The following is a 22,444-nucleotide window of genomic DNA, read 5'->3' as shown; positions in this document are numbered from 1 at the left end:
ACAGAAGTAAGAGAAATGTTGAACCCTCTCAGTGGTTAAAATATGAAAATTTCCAGTTATTCTAAATATGCTCCACTACTGGTGCCAGAGTGAACACAATAAAAAATTCTAAATATTCTGTGCAAGATAAGTCTGTAAGTAAAACTATTGAACAAACATTGTAATGAAACTAATGTAATGATAGTACCTAGTAAAAAGGAAAATCTGAATGGAATAGTAATTACATGAAACTCTTCAATAATAACTACCACAGGAGTATTACATACTGTACAGGGTTAAAGTATGTCATTTGAGCATAGGTTAAAGTATGTCTCATTTGGGCATATCTGTTAAAAGGAGAAAACATATAAAGACTGGATTAATATCACCTAAATGCTTACTCCCCAGAAGCATGCAAATAATATAGAATAGAACAGAATATAGAATTTAGGCCAAGTGCTGGGACCTACAAGGTCATTCAGCACTGAAAGGGAAATTGATGGCAAGAAGGTCTGAAAGGCGTAACAAGAGGAAAACCTCACAGTTGCACTATGAAACAATTGTTAGAGAAGGAGGTGGAAAGTCAGATGAAAGAAAAAGAATATGAATGGAGGTAGAGTACAAGGAATGAAAGAGGTTGCAGCTAGGAGCTGAAGGGGTGCTGCAAAGACCCTTCAAATTAATGCCTACAGTGCACCACGTGAGGTGCACTGACGACACTCACCCATTACAGGGGCCACTTGATATAAATTTTGATGACTAAGTTTTAGATAAATATGAATACATACATGAAACATGGCATTCTCAAAATGTTTGCAGGATTAAGATCAAATGAGAAAAAAAGCAGCTTCCCTCACATCTGTTACAGGAACCTGGACTTAAAATTTTTTACTTTAAGAAACAAAACTATGTTCATTACACTGAAATGAGAGGATACATGAACACATATTTCAAAACAAGAGTGCAAATATACAGTCATAATCTCCATGTCTTGTTACTCAGGCAACATGGACAGTTGTGCACAGAAAAATCCTAAAAATTTCAATTGCGCGAGAAGTCATGCAGAAAGGGTGAGAATTAAAGTACAAAAAACCTTTCACAAAATGCATTGCTTGTTTACAAACAGCCTATGCATGAACTACCTTTGGGCCTTGAATTTTTCTGGTTTTCTTTATTCTTCACCTATTCTTGAGCTGTAATTTCATTACAAAACAGCAATTCAAGAAATTTTTAAAAAATCATTCTGTACACTAGGTGATTGGGATCACTGAATTTAACGAAAGTTTAGCAAGTACATTTAATGTCTCAAGTGAATGAACAGAAAAGTATTAGGTACAGTGCACAGGGCTTACACAAGCATCTGGAAGCTTGAAAAATTAATTGCAGTGCACATTATCAAAAATACTCTACATTCTGCTATTTAAACTAAGTCATACTTTATAGAAAATGTGATGCTATTAAAATTATAGATTTCAAAAAAAAAGTAACAATGTTAGTATTGTACATGCTTGTTTTATCCATCATCCAACTAAAGAGATGATAAACCGTTTTGTTGTAATGAAAGTCATAGCTGTGTACTATAATTATTGATATTGAAGCATATAATGCTTCTAAAATGTTTAAACATTTTAACCTGGAATCAGTATGAATACTTACAAACATGTTATTTGAAAAACAAGTTATCACCATTAATTTCATCTGCAAATAGGATTAGAGAAAAAATAGAAAAGTGTGTTGAGTAAAACTGGCCAACCAAAGTGCTTGAGTAAAATGGTTGTATATGAGGTTAAGCCTTATTACGGCCACCGTTAAGGAGAAAGAGTGGAAGCAAAAGGTTGAGAGGCAAGAAACACTCGGCAACTGTCAACACGCAACAACACTGTCACCAACAAAAGAACTTAGAATTTAAACAAACTTGAGCGCTACATGAATTTCCCGGCTTCCTGAATTTATCAACTGTTCTTGCATCTGTTAAATTTAAAATAAATTGCCATTAATAAGTTGTAAGCACAGATTACAGTACTTGTATCTGGATATCTGATAATTCTCAAAATATCAAAATATGTCAAATAAATCTTCAATGTCAGATCTGCATGATAACCAAAGATACTATTGGTGCCAAAGATTTTTAACTCAATGTGCAATTTATGAAAAGTATTTGCTGACTAAATTGCCAGTGAAACAAAGGAAAAGTACAGCACAAGATAACAAAATGATACAGAATAAAAACTGTACTAATTTACTATCCAAATAAAGCCTAAAATTCTGGACACATGTTAAACTCAGTATCACTTTCTACAAATCCCACAGGGTACAAAGGTATAAACACTGACATACAAGTCACATCAGCAAGACTCAGGGTACTAAAAAGGGTGAAAATTTGTGAACTAAATACAATCACTACAGTGCACAAAACAATGCAATTTCAACACATTCTAGCAGCCACACTTATCAATTTAATAAAATATAAAACAAAAAAGCTATGTTAAAATACCACACTTATTAGTTTAATAAAATATAAAACAAAAAAGCTATGTTAAAATGCATTAACATTAAGGAGAAGCCATTAGAAGTACACGATGTTTGCAAAAGTATGCATGCTAACATCGATTGTAAGGCCTCTGAAGTCAAAAGACAGCTAGAAAAAATGATGCTAAACTTACATAAAACTACCACACACACACACACCTCATTATCTAAAAGTGATGCTCTTTCTTCTTCTGGTCCTTCAGCATAAACGGGCAAGTTTCGGCGGCGTGGTGGAGGAGACACTCCAGCTGGGGAATCCTATTTAAAAGGGGCAAGTGAAAACTAACACCTATAAAAACAAGTAAGAATTATGCAACAGCTAATGCTTATTGTGTACCAATCTCTAAAACCACTGTGTTCCAACTCCTAGATCCACTGTGTTACAACTTCTAGTACTACTGTGCTCCAAATTCTAAACTCTTAGGCAGTAATGGACAGTCAAAGACCATAAACAGAATCTTGACTAGAAGTTTTTTGTATACTGTATTATCTTTTATAACATCTATGAAAAACAGCAATAACTTACCTCACAACTGTTTGGATTAGGCAACCCAAGCAAGGATGGCTCAGGAACCAAAAGAAAGAACACAATTATTCCCATTCCACCAATAATAAGACCAGGGACAATAAAGGAAAGTGACCAAGCTGTTGAAACAAAGGCTGCTGCAATTACAGACCCTAAGATGTTACCTAATGAAGTGTGCGAGTTCCAGATGCCAAATATCAAACCTGTAGGAAGCAAAATTTGGGGCAATTTAGTTAGCTATAAAATGGAAAATTTGTTAAATAATTTGCCTTTATCCTACCCCAGTCTTTTATCTGGATATCTCTCTCAGCAATACACAATGTCAATTTCCCTTCAGCAGTAGAGCAACTGAGGGAAGGTCGAGGTGGAATTACAACATGGAAGACTTGGATTTCTATATCTGGAAAAATTGCAAATCATCTTTAAAAATTTGTCATTTGAAGTGATCATCTTTAAGGAAATATTTGTCAAAATAGTAAACATTGAATATTCAATCAATATGAAAACCTAAATTTACCTAATTTGGATATTACACCCTTGTCATTCTTTTCTGTTCCTTTCATTCAATAAATCGTAATTTGCATGAAGATATTAATTTACCATATCCTGTGATCGAAAAATCATTGTTTGATCAGGAATAGATTATTTATATTTATTACTAACCTAAAATATTTATTGTAAAGTTTCATCTGGCTAATCCTATTCATTTTACAATTGATGCTTATTAACAAAACACTTATAAAAATCCTCCTCTCGAAGCTGTGTTAATTCCTTCTCCCCAACATTACGAGATACGGTAGGGTAACAATGACCCTCACTGTTAAACAACTGAGCCGGTACTGTCGATTCCTCAAATCAGTCAGGGATGACTGATGGTCCACGCATCCTTTCTATCCCAACCCTTAACAACTGGCCAACGAGGAAAACAACCATTGGACCAAAAACACTCGCACAAAGAAATATTATATTATTACAAACAATTCAATAAAACTTATATAATTTTCTACGCATCTCGCACTGTAATGTTCATAATATTTCCCTTACAAAATAAAAAAAGATAAATGTGTGTGTGTGTTCCATCTTGAGTGTGTGTGTAATCATCCGTGTGTGTGTGTGTGTGTGTGTGTGTGTGTGTGTGTGTGTGTGTGTGTGTGTGTGGGGGGCTGGCTGGCTAATGCCTAACTCTACAAAAAACATAAAGAGATCTCAGGTCACCAAGTGGACCTAACAAGCTGGACTGGTTAAAAGGAATCAAACAAGATGAGAAATATCAAGGAACATCATTATAACCCAGATCATATACTACCGCCAACTGACACCCCCACCAACTATTTGAGAGGAATAGGAGTCACAGCTACTGACTTATTACAATACAGTAACAGATAGAAAGATGCTGAGTAATTCATGTGCATCTAGCCCAGCAAGCTTGAATAAAGTGTGATTGTTGGTAGGAATATCCAAGAGAGAGTCCCTCTATTTCTGTCTGAATGGGTTTCACAAGCAATGAACCCTCTTAAGTTTACACTGAAGATAAGGGAGATACAGTATACTGACTCCACTTATGCTCATATAAACTTGATGTAAACCTTAACCTAGACCTGATAGCAGTCATGATTTGAAGGTGAAAGAGATGACTTCACATTATTACTTCCTCCAACCTCTGCCCTGCCAAAGCAGTAGTACCAGCCAGGCTGGCCCCACCCATGCACAAATGCACTGTCTGTCTCATGCCTACCCATGCCAGGCTGTGCACCAGTCAGTGCAGCACCGAGTGGTGAATAGGTCAGTGTAGTACTGGGTTGTGCACATTCCTACATAGCTGCAATCCGAAGGCAAGAGGCAATGCTGCTCCACCCTCACGCCATGATCAATGAGCAGAACCAGCTAGGCTGGCCCCACCCAAGCATGGTGAGCAGGAAACTGCACTGTCTGTCCCACACAGTTCCATGCAAGGCTGCAAATGAATCTCTGCAGTAAGAGTAGCAAGAAGTCCATTGTAGCACTAAGCCATGCACATTAACCCAGCCATGATTCGAAGGCAAAGGAGGTGACCACACGCTAGTCTCTGCCCTCATACTGTGCTGAACAAGAAGAATCAACCAGGTTGGCCTGACCAAAGTGTAGCATGAAGGAATGCACGGTACCCCATCTGGACCCATGCCAGGTTAGGCACAGATTAGTGTAGCACTGAGTGGTGTCCAGGACAGTACAGTCCCAAGCCTGCTCAGTGCTTCTCACACAATAGGACTATCACTTCAACAGCAGAGAAACCGTTGACCTGCTGTACCAACCCCAGAGGGCTGACATTGTCTTGGATCCAGGAAGTCTCACTCTGTCACTCCTCTTGCCCCCTATTACCAGCCCCTAAAATGGAAAGACATACACAAGATGACTCCTAGACTTGCAGATGGTCATTGTCTGTCTTCTTTCCTTTTCTTCCTGGTTCGGGGAGGAAAAGGATGTAGAAGAGGAGGAGAATTAGAACACTCAACTTGATTTTCTGGAGCACTGTTCCCCATCCACTGTGGAGGGGGTTAAGGATAGACTTTACAACATATGGAGGGACAAACTGGAGCAAGCATAGAAACAAGAAAAGGAGATACTGTTATTGCTGTGTAATTCCCACACACATCAACAAAGATACCCTCTTCACCTTCCTCCTTCTTGAACCATATCTCTCCCACTTGAAAGGAGACCAAGATTAACACTCAGCACAATTAAGAGGCTCCTAACACTCCCAGTCTCTCCATGCCAAACCCAAAAATGTGGATTAATGCCTGTCAAAGAAATAAAATCATCCCATCCACAGAACATCTATGCTGATGATTCTTACAAGAAGAATTCTTATCATTGAGCATTCCCAACACAAAAACCATAAACACTACAGGCAGAAAAGCATCAACTCCAAGCCATTCAAACATAAATTACTATAAGGAAAAGCTTCAACAACCACCATAAGAACTTGACAAAGACATCTTTAAACAACACTGGTCAAAAACTGAAGCTATGCAAGATTTGGTTCCACTCTTCAACCAATCACGGCTACACCTACAGATATCCATATAAAAGATGGGGTTCATTTCCTCAAAGAAACAAATCTGACTTACTTTACACACTGATACAAGATCACACAGAATCCAAATATGTACCTGCCCCTTTAATCAAGATAAAATTCTAATGTGTAAAGGGACTGATGCTTTGCTTGGAATTTTCTAGTTTGTCTTCATACATAAAGCAAGTCAACATCTAATTTCTAGTTCTTCATTGCATCTCTAATGTCCCTTGGATAATTTATGTTTAAGACTAGATAAGAAACTTACACAGTTTGTAATTTCAAATGAAAATACCAACAACTTTACATCACTTTGTCATAATGAATTAAGGAGAGAAACAAAGAGACCACATAAAAGAGATTACACCAAATACTTACCTCGACTTCCTTTTCCAAACCAGTTTCCCACAACTGCCACAACACCTGGCCATCCTGAAGCCTGGAACAATACCACTTAATGCCTGAAAGAAAGTTTTCAATAACTTTAGATGAAAATCCAAACATGAATGACAAATATACTTTGCATGCTCTTACAAGATACATCTTATATCACAAAAAATATCTGGTAACCTAACAGGAAAAGATAAAAAATACTGCCTTAGTAATAGTTTACCATTACAGCAACATTAAGTTCCCTGACTCTATACAGAACTCATTAAGATGATACCATAAAATTACAGAAGTGTGACCAATTCTCTATAGCGATATACAAAACAAATTCTTAAACTAAAAGTGATTCATTATTATGCACACCATAATTCTTTTACACACTGAATAACCATGAAGAGAAATAAAATAATAAAAACATCTTTACCTGAGCAGCCAGATAGTATGAGAGTACATGGATATTGAAGGTATAGCCCAGACCAAACATCACATTAAAGATTGCAGACAAAATCATGCCAACGCTAAGAAACAATCTGAGGTCCATGCGCTCAGCAATGACGCCACTGGAATGCAAAAGCTGCAATTTATGTTCTGAATCTATTAGTTTGCTTTTACCACATGACAATACTGACATTAAAATGCATTATTATTGCAATTTTCCAAAACGCAGCTCAATTTTCCAAGTTTTAATAATTGCATACATTTTTTTACCTCTGCTTGTTGATATCACAAATGAAACAAAAAAGGTGCTTGCAAATTAATTTATAAAATATCCAGAATTAAAAAGTTCTGCCATCACATACAGAAATTATGATGTTACTGTCCAAAGGAGGAAAACAGTCCTAGCAAACTAAATCTAGTTTTTTATTATTATATCAGGTGACAAAATTTAATACCCTAACATTCCATTTATGAGCAGAGAAATAGATCTACTAATTAAAAAAAAAAAAAAAAAAAAAAAAAAAAAGAAAAAACTCCATTAAACATGCCCTGCAATGCAGTAACATTTACAGGGTGCCTTGCATGGCACAATGTGGGCAGCATTAACAAATCTTTGTAGTCCCTTTCAGGCCTATCTTGCTTTACTTTCTTCTGCTTTTCATCCATTCCTTTGGTCAACTCCTACTGAGCTGTCAAACTTCAACTCTAACTTATGACTTAGTTATTCTCATCATTCAACAATACATCCTTTGGGTGAGCTCTTTGCGAGTCTAGCAATGCAAATGGTTGCATTAAACTCCTTTATAATAATAACAACAGTGAAATAACCGTAATACCCAAGGAGTAAACTTCAATGCATAAACCTTTAAAATTAAAGGCCTATCAATAAATTCAATACTTCTTTTTATTTTAAAACCAATAATTCCAACTCTTCTTTTGAATTATCAAAATTTCATAAGTATGTAGTTTGGTTTCAATGATACATACCACCCACCAGTACATTACAAATAACCTGTGCTGCTAGTACAGAGATATGAAGGTTTGGAACACATTAACAGGATAAAGGCAGCCTCAATCATGAGTACTCAATACAGCAGTTTAAGCTAAGGTATGGATTGGACTAGTAGTCTTGTATTAAAAAGTTCAATAAATACACAAACATGTGGGATCAAACTATACAGTACTGTACTTAACTTGTGCTGTAGGATTTTTCAGTAATTTATTTGCATTTTTTTTTTTTTGTGAAAAGGGTTGCCACAGATTATTAACTTTCATGGAGCAAATGTGGGACAAGAAGGCCTGACAGCTGTTGCATGATCATTTGACAGGAGGATTTCCTCACAAAGCTAAACAGAACAGTGACCAAAATAGTTCTAACAGACAAATGAAAAGCCACCTTCCAGCAGACAGGAAGAGGACTGGACAAATTGCCTTAGATTCAACCCCATCAAGAATGGCTAAAAAAGATCAAGCTTCCAAAATACGAGACCAATAAGGATACAGGAGCCCAACATAATGCTCCAACAACTGATATGAATAAAAGAACTGGCAATATCTAAACAATCTAAAATTAATAATTTTAGAAGCAGACTCAGCAAACCGAACAAAGTGACCTCTCCAAGACAAGCTGGAAGCAAGCTCAACATCCAGAAGATAGATACAAGTGCAAGTTCAATGAATTTCTCAAATAAAAGATTTGAGTAAGTTGCATTCCCATTCAGATTAGCTCGTAAGATCTGATTTAATTGATGAGGACAGAGCAAAGGGCAATTCAGGATAAACATCCACAACTACTTCCACTGCCTGATGATGAAATGCAGTTGAAAAAATTTCAATTTATGATTTGAATGTAAACAGTTTTTTTTTTTTTGACCAAAAATTTGGTCACTGTAAATTTCAATAACCTCACCCATCTGATTCCTTCCATATGGCATAATAATCTTTTTCTAAATAAAATACATTTATTTTCTTTGTATTACCCACATACTTTATAAAGTTATCAAAACTCAAAACCTGCATGTCTTGATCACTGTAAATTTCAGTACAGTAATCCAGTACTGATTGACCTCATTCCATTCCTTCCATATATGGCATAATAATCTGTTTTCTAAATAAAAATGTGAGAGTTGGCTTGTTGGCTTTTTTTTAAAACCACTTAAAGCTGGAAAGCTGCTGTTTGAAAAAGAAGTGCAATGTTTACTCTTCACATACCATTTATAAAGAATGCTTAACTAATGAAAAATAGTCTCAAATTTTTTTACACCTGTGCATGTTTCCAATGTTTACGCTGAAACCTACATTACTAGCATTTTCCTTTTTATTGAAAATACTCATCTGATGAGCACTGTTTTAATTACAGTAGACTCTAAATGCTAAATTAATACATAATCCTTTTATGTAGATGTCAATGACAGAAAATAATTTAGTACCATTCATAACTTTTTTTAATATTGTATTATCAATTTATCAGAAGATTGTATTTATCATTAACAACAGTTTTTGTGGTATCCGTTAACATTCTGGAGTGCATATGGGCTAACCTTTCCACAACAATTACTTCTGACTTTATTTTAATTTACTGTAATATGATCACGTACAGGTATCCAGTTTGAAACGACACCATACCATGGTGTAAAATGTAAAATAAATTTATAGTAAGCAAGAAAAGAAAAATAATGAGATGTCAATGACAGAAAATAATAACCATTCAAACAATCATATCAGAAGAAAATTTGATTTTACTACTTCTGACATTTTTTAATTTACTGAATCCCTTAAAATCTTAAGAGAGTTGCTACCACAAGCAATCTACTTTTGGGAATCCTACAGAAAGAACTAAGAGCAAAACAGGGTTACAAAAATAAAACAAACAAACAAACAAATGAGGAAGCTGACCCCTGAAGCAATTGGCAAGGTTGTTATTTTAAGAGAGAATATCAGGTTACAGGAATTGGGAAAAATGTGGGAGTGGGAATTCCACATCTTTACATCTTTTTACAGTAACCAAAGAAAATCATTACAGCATCTTATGCAATAACAAGCAATGGAAACAAGTCCCTCAGATGTTTATTACAATTATAATAGAGATCCTTCACATTTAACAGGACCTGCATCTGTGGTGTGATGAGGGGACAGAGTCCAATCTTATATTGGAAATGAACTTGACAAAATGCATTATGATAAAAGGTCCAAGAAGCACCAATTAAAGCCATGTCAAAACATGGTGAAACTGTATAAATAATCCACAGTATAGCCTACAACAAAGCCATACATTAGCAGAATCTATTTCAGTGAGTTATGGCAGATGGCAGAGCGGTACTCACCAAGCAAATTTTAATCTGATCAATATCTGATTTCTATGCATTCCAACACAGTAATGATATGGTTTAGTATGTCAACATATATCTTTTATTAGAAAGAGGATAAAAGGTAAACTGAAATATTAGATAAAATCTTACAAAAATCCATTTCACACTTAAAACAACAAAACCATGTTGATATTCATTCTCACCTGAAAAACATCCCAAAGGCATAAGCAAAGAGGAAAGCCGAGTCCACAAATCCCAATAGAGTTTGTGAGTTGTCATCATCTGAAAGAAATATGGTTGAATTGCAAAGGCACACTACTACAATTCTCTATATTATATACACTAACCAAATAAATAATTTAATCTTACAAGTTTCTACTTCAATTCTTGATCCACAAAAAATATTTGGTAATCAAAAGTAGCTAATGAGTTTCCTAACTAGGACAATTGGAAAAGTTATCATTACAAACACACTTTGAATCTTGAAAGAATGATCATCATCTTAAGAATCTTATGAAGGTGCTGGTTTTGGTCAGGTTACCTAAAGAGTGGACAATGCTAAAAAAAAAAAAAAAACAATTACCAGTGGTTAAAATACTAGTTAAAAGCTCACAGTGAGATCACTTTGCTCAAAATTAATGTGGAAGTGTGTGTAAAGGAAGTTGGTTTTAACAAATAATTGCTTTATACTAAGAAACCATTATGCTGCCAATCTGCATGTAACTATTGCAGGGGGAGTAGAATGACTGGATGTTAATCAGTGCTATATCATTTACTGACTGTTCCACTGCAACAATTTCTTGATCCTCAGACACTTCATTCTGCATGTCAATAAATCTGCAACTGTCATTTTAAGGGATATCATCATCATCACAAAATTTTTTTATATCAGTTATTCCCTTTAAGTGAGGAGATGTGAACCAAGTTCTTTCCACTGTCTTGTGCACTTTCTGCCTGAATTCTAAAAGCTCCAGGTTTTCATTTATTCTATTTTTCCTTGATCTCCTGGGTCTTCCTCAGTCTTTATCTTGCTACTTCATCTATTGCTTTTTTATAACAAGTTTCTCATCTGTTTTCATCTTGTGTCCAAACCATCTCAATCTTCAAAATCTGTCTTTCTCCCACTTTTATCTAAATAACCAGTGAGCCAGTCTGGGAGGTCCATCATCCATTGCTGGGGACCTGTCTTGATAACAACTGTCATCCATCAACCTGCTGTCAAAATGTTAGTCACAAGTGTGACACTACGCAGAAACTTGGTACAGTGAGTATATTTTGTACACTGGGTACATGATGTATACTGTACTAGTACTTTTTTAGTCAGTGGATACACTTTGTCCACTCTGTTTCTCTGCAGGGGCACTTGCCTAATAAAACTGGAAACTGGAAACTGAGAACTTAACATATGCTAGTACAAGTCTGAAAATACTGCATCTCCCAATACACATCATGTAATGGGAGATTCAACTCTGTTCCTGATAAACCAGCTGATATACTGTCACTTTCTCTGCTGTCAGCCTTGTTACTAGTTTTGTTCATTTTCTACATTCAAGGTCTGGCATCTGACTTAAAGATGGTTCAATCATGTATTTTTAGTATGACTATGCAGGATATATGAAGACCAATGGTTTTCGTGGGATGCCTAACCCCATTCACATGAAAACACCTCCTTTGGTGGCAACGTAAAGTAGAAAACCTTAGAGTGGGATATCTTTTGCCAGGACCAATTTGGAATCCTCTTCTGTCAGTCTACTGCACTGATAATTGAGTCTTATTTTTTTCTTCTTGAGGGAACGTTCCTAAAACTTTGACTATGAAGTCTTCCACAAAGCAGTGGAGCTTGGACCTAGCAAGGGATGCTTGCACTATACCTTATCCAAGACTGATCTGGAGGTAGCTGCAATATAGGCATCCTCCTTGTGTCAAAGCCTTGCAACCAGATACAAGTATGCCTTCAACAATTTATAAAAATGAAATTTCTGAGCAACAATTGTGAGATTTGTGTCACAGATGACTACAACATACGTACACACATCCTTCCTGAATTAAGACTGAGATGCTGAAGGATCTTCCCAGAGCATAAGTTTATTTCATCATTTTACATACTACCTGATAACTGATTCAACTTTTAAATAATATTAGTACAATATACTACAGATAACTTTCAACTGATAGTATTCAATACAAATCCCAATCCTACAAAGCATTAAGCCAGAGACAAAAAATATTTACTTGTGTTACTTACCAAAGGGTTTCCAGTCACACCAGTGGGTATTATTGGTATGATTTGGGTCCGTTTTATTGGTGCAATTCTGATTTAATACAGTTTTCACGATTGAAATGGGCTTCCTTGAAAGGTGATATGTACAGTATATGAAAAATGTTACTATCAAGATAAATGCCTTGTACCTGAAATAAAAAAAAGTCACATTAACTATGCAGTACTGTAATTTACTTACATAAAATCTAGATTTTATAATGAAACTTGCAAGATATAAAGCTATAGTAAAAATTAAATACAAGTGTTTAGGTCAGGTGATCATGTTCTGGGAATCAACCATTCCCGATTTCATGTCAGATTTTCTCTGTAATGGTTCCTCAACATCTGTTGTTGGTTCCTTCTGCTTTGATTTTCATTTTTTCGCTTGCAGGATTATTTTGGAACAAGAGGTTGGAGAACTAAAAGCATAATCTCGGACCCCAGAGCAACTAGCTAACTATCCTAAATGGAACATTTTCCCCCAAGATAATTAATCAGGATCAGTTCTCAAACAACCAAGCTCAATGATCAAACAATGGCCATCAGAGACTGGTTCAAGAGTACTGGAATGGATGATAGATTTTCCCAGGAAATTCCAGCTCTGGAGCGATCTGGTCTCAAACAGCCCCAGGTACTATTGTCCAGTCTTCCCGTAGCCTTCAGACTGTCAACTTTAGAGCGAACATTTTCGACAAAAGGCTGAGATTAGTCTTCCACTCTAAAGATCTTCATATAGGACAAAAAGTTTGGAAGTCTTAATGGTGCCGATCTAAGAAAGTTTCTCTTCCAAACCTCTGTAATGGAGATTGCATGAGTTTAGTTAACTACCTAAGGGTAATCAATGTAACAATGGACAAATCGTCCATCATAAAGGGGTATAGGAGCATGCTGTCTTCAGTCTTTAGACACAGAGGTCTGGATCATAATAAAGATTAGGGAACCTTATAAGGTCTTTTGAAACTTGTTAAGTCCCCTAGACCTCCCAGCTGGAATTTGGACGTGGTCCTAAAGTTTTAATGTTGGCTTGAATCCTCCCTGCCTCGTTAGGATTTGACCAGAAAATCGTGTTTTCGCGTCTTGCTTCTGCCAAAAGAGTGAGCGAATTACAACCTTTGGAAGGTTCTGTAGGCTTTAAGAAGGACTCTGCAATCTGCTTGTCAGCCTCTCTTGCAAAGAATGAGAACCCTTGAAAACCTTGGCCTAGGAGTTTTGAGGTCAAAGTTCCGATCTTTCAGGACAGGAGCTGGGCACACACTTGTTTGTAAGGCTTAAACATTATTTGGAGAGAAAGAAACGCTCAGAAGCAAACCGAAAGTTGTTTGTGTTCTGTCAAGGATCCTTCAAGAGCAATTTCAAGAATGCCCAGGCTTTCTTCATTAAGGATATTATAAAAGAGGCTCATCTTTCATGTAAAGACCATTTTCAGCTCCTAAGAGTTAATGCTCATGAGGTGAGAGCAATAGCTACTTCTCTAGCTTTCCACAAGTCTTGGTCCTCCAGTCTATTGTGGACTCTACATACTGGAGATGGTTTTTCAGTGCTTTGCTTCCTTTCTTTTGGATGTTCGTGTGACATTGAGAAGTTTATTTATTTTTGTGTTTCCATGGATTCGGACCTGGCTCATTTTGTTGCTAACCTATTTAATTTTTTATTTTTAATTGTTTGTTGTGTTTTTATGGTTTAAAAAGAGTTAAGGTCTCTATATTTTTCATCTCAAACTAACAAGGTTAGGCTTGGTCAGGTGGTTTGTTTTGGTTGTTAGCTCCTTCTTTTTTATTACCTAGCTCTGTCATTAGTAAGAGGATAGCCCCATTGATATGATTCATCTAGAGGGCTGTGTTTTGTAAGTGGGTTAATCCCCATTGAAAATCCATAACAGGCTCTGTCATGTAAGTGGGTTTTATCCCCATTGATATGATCCAGAAGGGCTGTCAGGTCACTTCCTTGGCTCTGAGGCATGCAGACTTGACAGTATCCATGAAGTCTTCTGCCCAATTGGAAGAACCATGGTTTTGTTTATTCCTAAAAAAAAAAAATTTTCCCGTTTTTTTTTTTAGCTGTCTCTGCCCTCCTCCAAGGGTAATCAGCTAAGGATCTTTGACGTTAAGTTTAATGGGCGTTAAAATGATTTGTTTTTTGATAAAATCCCCCTTTGTCTTATTTCCACAGATATTTACGTCTGTGTTGGCGCCTCCCCAACCTTTAGTCAGGTGGAAGAGAAAATCTGACATGAAAAACGTTGTTCTCTTCCCGGACCCAGAGGACTTTGGTAGATCACCTGACCTACCTGTCAGTTCGACTTTGAATTTCTGTCGGGAACGTTCTTGGGACTATAGCTAAGTTGTTCTGCCGGCCCAGTATGTACAAAACTTTATTTTATCATAAAAATATCATTATTATAATGTTGCAAAGAAAACATAAAACCTAATACAAGTGTTTACAGGCATGTTCTGGATTCATCATAAGGATACTATTTCTCCTAATCCTCTTAATCTGTGGAAAACTGAATTTTAGGCAAGAATAACCACTCGCTTCTAGACGAAAAGCATAACTACCAGACAACTAGTAACTATGCTAAATGGCATTACTCCACCAACTGTTCACGGGATCATTTACTGAAACAACTTGAGGCAATATCAAACAATGAAGGGTCAGAGTGGGAAGGTAGTTAATTAGTCGAAGAAATTCCAGCTCTGAAGATCTGGTCTCATTTTGGTGACTTTGTTTTTTTTTTAAAAAGAAGTTTCTAGTAACATTAAAATTAATAAATTATTTTTCCACTCTAAAATACTATAGGACAAAATATTCCTCTTAACAGAAAGTGAGTAGCCAAAAAGGAGGTATGCATGAGTTTAGTTAACCCAAAGGTAATCAAAGTAGCAATGGACAAATCGTCCATCTATGCTGAAACTCACATGAGAGTTAGAGAGACAGGATCATGTTAAGATTAGCGAACCCAACGTCTCCATGTCAAGAACAGCGAACCCAATGATCCCCATGTAAAGAATGGCCAACCCTTTCAGGTCCAACCTCCAATTCCACATGAGGGCTAGTACTAAACACGGCAAAACCGTGATTCATCTACACTCTTTTGCTGTGTTTAGTACTAGCCCTTGGGGGTCAAATGTACTTTGCCTTGTTTAGTACTAGCCCCTGGGGGATTAAATGCCCGGTACCGAAGAGTTCATGTCTAGAACAGTGAATCAGATTATTCCTATGTAAAGAATAACAAACCCAATAATCTTCTTGTAAAGAATAGCGAACCCTGCTGCGAGCGGGTTCGCAAATCTTGACATGATCCAAGAGACCCTCTATTAGGCTACTCGCTCCAAAGTCTAGAGACATATGAACTTCCGTAAGTAAGGTGAAACATACAGCTAGCCTATGCTATTTTGGTACAGTACATACCTAGAAATTTTACCTGCACTTGTTTGCAAAGTGATAAGTTTCTAAGACATTATTGTCCAAATGCATATCCTAATTTAACATACACAGCAGATTATTGTGAAATCAAAATATTACTGTGTCCAAAGGCGATGGGTTTATAATACTCTGAGATGGGGATGCAACCCTAAACCCACTTTTAATGGAAAAATTATGAAGGCTTGGACAGGTAAAGCTGCACCGTTGGCAAAAAACTTTCAATATAGAATTGAATCAAATTAGCAAAGTGTGTGAGGTAGCTGACCCATCACTGATATCAGCAGGCACTAAGACTGGATAGTTTAGGGCACATCAGGTTAAGCAATTTCCAGAACTGCAAGGTAAATTGGAGGGTGGTAGTCCCTACCATCATTGTCATTTCATCCTAACACTATTATACAGTAACTGGAACTACAATATATTAGGTACCACAAATTATTTGTGTATATAATGAATTTTATTTAAAAATTTTGAGAGAATGCAATTTCCCTCTCTATGTTTCTCCCAATCAGCTACTTCCAGTTTCATATTGGGATTCCAATAACCACTAGGAAAAGTGGAAAGCATAATCCTAGAGGTATTGTATAATTTCTGTCCAAAACAAGAATTACAACAGTGAACATTTACCTTTAATCTACCCTTTGCACCTAGAAATATTATAGTCATCAGAATTACAATATTTGTAGGCTAACTTAAGCTAATGTATTCTATCAAAGTTTGAGGCATGAGGCAGCCTGGAGGGAAGCCATGGCAACTGACTCCAAGGCACCAGACTCGACAGCTGAGAAGGAAGTACCTGCTTTGCGGAGTCTCTCTACACACACACACACACACACACACACACACACACACACACACACACAGAGAGAGAGAGAGAGAGAGAGAGAGAGAGAGAGAGAGAGAGAGAGAGAGAGAGAGAGAGAGCATCTGTAAACACTTGTAAGCCAAGAAGCAAGATCCTCTCTGATCTCTCCACACAGGGGTATGAGCTAGGAGGGAGGAACAACTGGTGCAACAAGTGGCTAAAGATGGCCTGCAAAGCTTAGCTGGTTGTTTCTGTCTAGACAAGAAATGCACTGCAACCTCCCTGTGTTGGCTGACATGAGAGTCCCAAGGAAAGACTTCTTACTGCCACTGTGGATATGAACATGCTCATGGTACTTTATATGCAGTGCCAGTTGAAGAGAAACACGATATGACTACTGTGTGCATGGGTGGCTACCCACAACCCCCTCCACACAAAAACCATCAAATTTTGAAACCTTATTTCCAAGCTTCAACAGACCCCATCCCGTGTCAGAAGTCTACCTTATACGAACAAATGGCCAAAAAGGCATAAAACACAAGATATGCCACAAGGAAAAGATAAAGCTGTTTAAAAAAAATCTAATACAGCTAAAAACTAAAAAAAGCAAAGATAATTTGGTAACCTTTCCTAAAGGGCAGTGTTCAGACTGAATTAAAAAGGAGCATGAATAAGGCAAAGGGGCACATGATTTGGAACAAGCCGGCCATGAGCCATAATATTTGGTACAAGCTTGTTGGCACGCACTTCGCGTGCTGGAACCCAGCGTTGCTGTCTTCCCTACCTACCCAGCCCCCATCCAGGGCAGAAAAACAGGTTTGCAGGAGGAGGGTGGATGTATCCCCTACCCTTCTGTTCCCCTACCTACCCAACCCCCACCCCGGGCAGACAAACCGGTTTGCAGGGGGAGGGTGGCTATGTCACGTCTTCCCTACTGTCACCTGGGGAGGACAAACAAGATCCACTCGGATTATATTGTAAAATATTTTTACAAATGGCATAAAGATTCTATTTCAGTAACAGTGGAGAAGAGCTCTATGGCCAGTTCATGATTCAAACATGAAAAATAGTAGTGGAATACAGTAGCTGAAGCACCCAGGCTCCCTATGACAGTTTAGATGTTCCAAGATGGGGGTGCCCTAGAATTGGCTTAAGTTGAGGTTGATAGGTATGTAAATATAGTTCTTGGGCTGGCATCAGGATGGAGTCCTTATCAAAACATGTGAAATTCAACCAAAATTTCATATACTTTCTGAACTTGTGATAGTAGAACTATGGGGTTGTTCTGCATCGGGTATTATCGTGGAAATTGACTTTTCCTGTAGTAAGTAAGTATAGCTTAGTTTTAACAGACCACTGAGCTGATTAACAGCTCTCCTAACAAGGATTACACTTATTTTACGTGGTTACTTACCATCAGCTTTTGTGGAATCTATTATAGCGAGAAATGAATTTCTATCACCAGAAATAAATTCCTCTAACTCTTCATCCCCTTGTTCCTGTAGTATTTTGGTTGCTTAACAACAAGTGACCATCATTTTTTGACGGACTATAATTAACCTGCAACTAACATCAGAACTGACTCTGCCCCACAACTATGTAACATGGCCTGCTAGGTTAGGTTAGGTTAGTATAGTTACTTTTTTTTGTCTCTAGAATGCCCTATACAGTAAAATTTGGTCGTCTTCTCCCCCCCCCCATGGTCTACCCCACCCACAACCCAGCTTTCCTAGGGTCCCCTAAATTGTAATTTAGTAACAAGCGGGGGAGCAAATCACCCTGTCCTGGTGGTATACCCCACCCATAACCCAGCTTTCCCATCGGGTCCCCTAGCTTGTTGGATGAAGTTCTGTGGTTAATTACAATCGTGCAACAAAAATTGAAGGTAAATCTATAATTAGCAACCAAAAAACTGTAGAAAAAGTTAAGTTAGAAGGAAATCGCTGCCGCAGAGCTACTACTTAGTTCTACCATAACTTAGGCTACGCATGCACGGAACCACTCTGTAACAACAACATGGCAGTCTGGGCAGAGTTACTCTTTACTGTTACCCTTATGGTTATGCAGAGATTACCCCAAGCTACCACTTTTCGTGGGTAGGCCTGGAGGTTTCAGGGGTAGAGATTAAGCTAGCCCTAGGTTAGGTTTATAAAATTATGAAAAACCTGACAATTAAGACTACCGATAAAGGATCTGGGCAGGAAATCATAACAAAAACTTCTTTGTGACGCGTCGTATGCGAATAAGGAAAAAAAATTGTTAAAATTATGTCCCTGTCGTAGGTTTACATCAGGGCAGCAGGATAATAAGGCCTAGCTTTGGTTAGACAAAGACAAAATGATAGGCCAGAATATACCAACGTCGCCATATTTCCTGTAATACCTTTCAATGACACAGCAAATGATCCTCGCAAATTTAATTTTGCCCTAGCGTATGACTCACAGTCATTCGTCCCCTCAACCTTAATTACGGCAGGTTCCCTTTTGTCCAAGGACTATTTACGTCAACATCACAGTTCGTCGTTTCCCCCTCCCATACAACTTACGCCAATATTCTCCTTTGTTCAGACACATTTCCGCAGCAGGAACCATCAATCCAACGGACGACAGGGCTTAACTTCGCCATATTCGATGCACTTTTATTATTTAATATAAAACGATGTAACGAGAAATTCCCAAGAGGAGATGACACATCACCAGCTTGGGTCGAGGGTGAGACACCAACTGAGCGAAGCAGCTGACTCCCAACGAACGACTGACAAGTGACAACTGGAACACGTCAAAGTGAACGAGCCGAGTCAAACGTCATCTGTTTATTTTTGATGAACTGCAAGCAGCAGTCGTTCGAGTTTTATAATAAACTTTGGATTCGACTTCGTTCAAGGGAAAAAATCTAATAACTTGAACAATCGTATCCTAATCATCTGGAAATTATTATTAAATCGTGATAACTGATTAGATATTATTCCTATCCTCTGGGATGTTTCGGCTTCTCCAATAGCAAGAAATTACAAACATTTTTGAGAAGAACGGAATAAGTCAGAACAATTTCATGTGGGTCCTTCGACATGCTAACTGGTAGGTTTACTGTTTGATACAGAAATCTTTTTCGTATCCAGCACGCAACGTTGCTGTTTGGTAAACTGGGAGAATTATAAAAATTGTACCTTGGTAGGCAGATGCGGCCAAATAGATAAAGAAATGTAGTGTTTTGCGTGATGTCACTTACAAGGTTTATGTGCCACATACGTTTAATGAGAAGATCTGTTCTCCGGACGTTCCCTTACACCTGTCATAGTTTCGCATTTTTTTACGTGGCATTCACGCTGTATTTCTGGTTGTTCGTTTACCTCTTCCATTAATAGTCTCTATCAAATAGCACCAGCTGCTAATATAAAGAAAAATGTGCATTGAGTGAGAATTTGCTTGCGTATAGCTATACACAGGAACATGTGCTGTATACACATGAGCATTCCTAAAAGTATACCTTAGTTTTACCAGACCACTGAGCTGATTAACAGCTCTCCTAGGGCTGGCCCGAAGGATTAGACTTATTTTACGTGGCTAAGAACCAACTGGTTACTTAGCAACGGGGCCTACAGCTTATTGTGGAATCCGAACCACATTATAGCGAGCATTCCTACAACCATGTTATATGATTACATCATAATAGATTATGTTTATGCTAATTACATTATAATACGTTAACAAAATTGGCTATATATTATTGCGCTTGAACTTAGAGCCATGTTTTCTTGAAATCGTTTACTTTTATCCTAAATGATGTTTAGTAATATATATATATATATATATATATATATATATATATATATATATATATATATATATATATATATATATACAAAAAACCTCAGGAAAATATTTTTCTGTGGTTTTCGTTTACCTAAATAACATGCATCTCCTGCGATTTGTTTTAGCTCGCTTAGCTCATATATCACACACACACACACACACACACACACACACACACACACACACACACACACATATATATATATATATATATATATATATATATATATATATATATTCTCTTTTACTTGTATTTATTTTCTTATCTATTAAACTTAAACATTTTTCATGTGGTTGTGCATAATTTCTATGTTCCACTCGAGTCACGACCCCCGTACACGACATGAATAATGATTAATTACCCTGTGTACGCACTACTCAGATGGTAGGTTACGTCCGCTTACGTGTTGAGCCATGACAGTTGTGCTACCATAAATTCTCTCTCTCTCTCTCTCTCTCTCTCTCTCTCTCTCTCTCTCTCTCTCTCTCTCTCTTCAAAAAACCAATCTTTAAGATCTTGTTAACGACTAATCTTAAGTCCTTTGTTCCACCACGAAGATGATTTGGTGACATTTGCCTCCGTAACCCTTCGTTTCACAGTCATACAAGGTCTGCATAATTTTTCCTCCTTTCATAAGTCTTCCTGAAACTTAGTAGCATTCATGACATTATCACCCTTTCCTATCTTTCTCCAGATAAAATGCTCACGTTTCTAGTCCAGATATGGTATAGCCTAGGCCTAGGCTTACGAGTCATCGCCCCCTGTATTGTAACTTATACCTGCATGAGTTACACACGTGATGTGGTATTGATTGTTTTACTTATTATTATTATTATTATTATTATTATTATTATTATTATTATTATTTTATTATTTTGGTTAGGCTTATTCATTTCTGATTAATACTCTTTTAGCCAAGTTAAGCTAAAACTTTATCTCATCGGTCTAATATTATCGATCGACATTGTTATTGGGTGCTGTTAAATAACGCTTTTGTTTATTGTATAAGCAATGAAAATTTTAGTTTCGGATATTTTCCTTCGCCCTCGGAAGACAGGAGGTAGGTTCTTCCTTTAAGGAAGATAACTTCTAAAGACAATTGTTTAGTTTTCTTTATATTCTTTGCAGCTTTGGAAACCCCACTATATAAGGATTGTTTTCTAAGAAAAATGGGTCAAGGTGTTAAAGGGATTCCAAGTTGAATGTTGAGTACCTGAGCTTAGATGAAGTGATGGCCAAAGTGTGCGTAAGAATGTCTACAGTATATAAAGGCCTATTAAAACTAGTACTGAACAGCCTTCATCTTTTGCGCACAAAACTCATCCTTTGATGTGAATAAAACATAGGTAGGTATCCATAGTTGAAATTAGCAAACAGTGTGTGGTTATGTGATGCAAACACTGCGGTATTTGTGGTGAGAGACAAAACGTGATTATAGAGTAAATTAGCCCGTCTGTAGAACAATGCTTTTGTAAGCTGATTTGATAACGAAAAGGTAAAATGAATCGCTATATATTCATCAACTACTGACTGAAAAAAGAGTTGGAATGCGCAGTGCAAAGATGAAAAACTCTTAAACAGCATCAGTTTTTTTAAACATAAAAGATAATTCCTGGGATAGTCGTTAAAAAAAGATAAATGAAAAACAAGAGAGCTTTTCTTCAATAAAGCATGAAAATTTGAGTCAGAAATCCATTCAATTTTGACCTGTACGTGACCCAGAAATAAGAAGTATCAAATTCTTGAACAACCTACAAAAGTATGGAACACATTTGAAAAAAAAAGTAAAATCATGAGCTTATGTTAACCTAGAGTAAGAACCAGGTGGTAGTTTAAAATTCATAATATCTTATCTGCTTTGCAAATCAAGAACATAACATCATCAGAGGATCAAGTCAGGTTTTGTGATTCTGGAGTCAAA

At 37.0% G+C, this 22,444-nt stretch overlaps 1 protein-coding gene across 1 annotated transcript in view; it reads right to left on the bottom strand.

The window, feature by feature from the left end:
• The window catches only part of LOC136841827 (glucose-6-phosphate exchanger SLC37A2-like), a 30,462-nt gene extending 10,988 nt beyond the window's left edge, over positions 1-19,474 (bottom strand). The window contains 8 exon segments of the mRNA XM_067109187.1: positions 2,668-2,766; positions 3,035-3,237; positions 6,465-6,528; positions 6,530-6,547; positions 6,901-7,036; positions 10,426-10,504; positions 12,468-12,631; positions 19,256-19,474. Of these exon segments, the coding sequence (XP_066965288.1) occupies positions 2,668-2,766; positions 3,035-3,237; positions 6,465-6,528; positions 6,530-6,547; positions 6,901-7,036; positions 10,426-10,504; positions 12,468-12,631; positions 19,256-19,335 (843 nt within the window). The 5' untranslated portion in view covers positions 19,336-19,474.
• Positions 19,475-22,444: the final 2,970 nt, after the last annotated feature.

Source organism: Macrobrachium rosenbergii, chromosome 9 (genome assembly GCF_040412425.1).
Source record: "Macrobrachium rosenbergii isolate ZJJX-2024 chromosome 9, ASM4041242v1, whole genome shotgun sequence".
Classification (NCBI taxonomy): Eukaryota; Metazoa; Arthropoda; class Malacostraca; order Decapoda; family Palaemonidae; genus Macrobrachium; species Macrobrachium rosenbergii.
The sequence above is the reverse complement of the archived record's forward strand: the minus strand, read 5'-3'. Positions and strand labels throughout refer to the sequence as shown.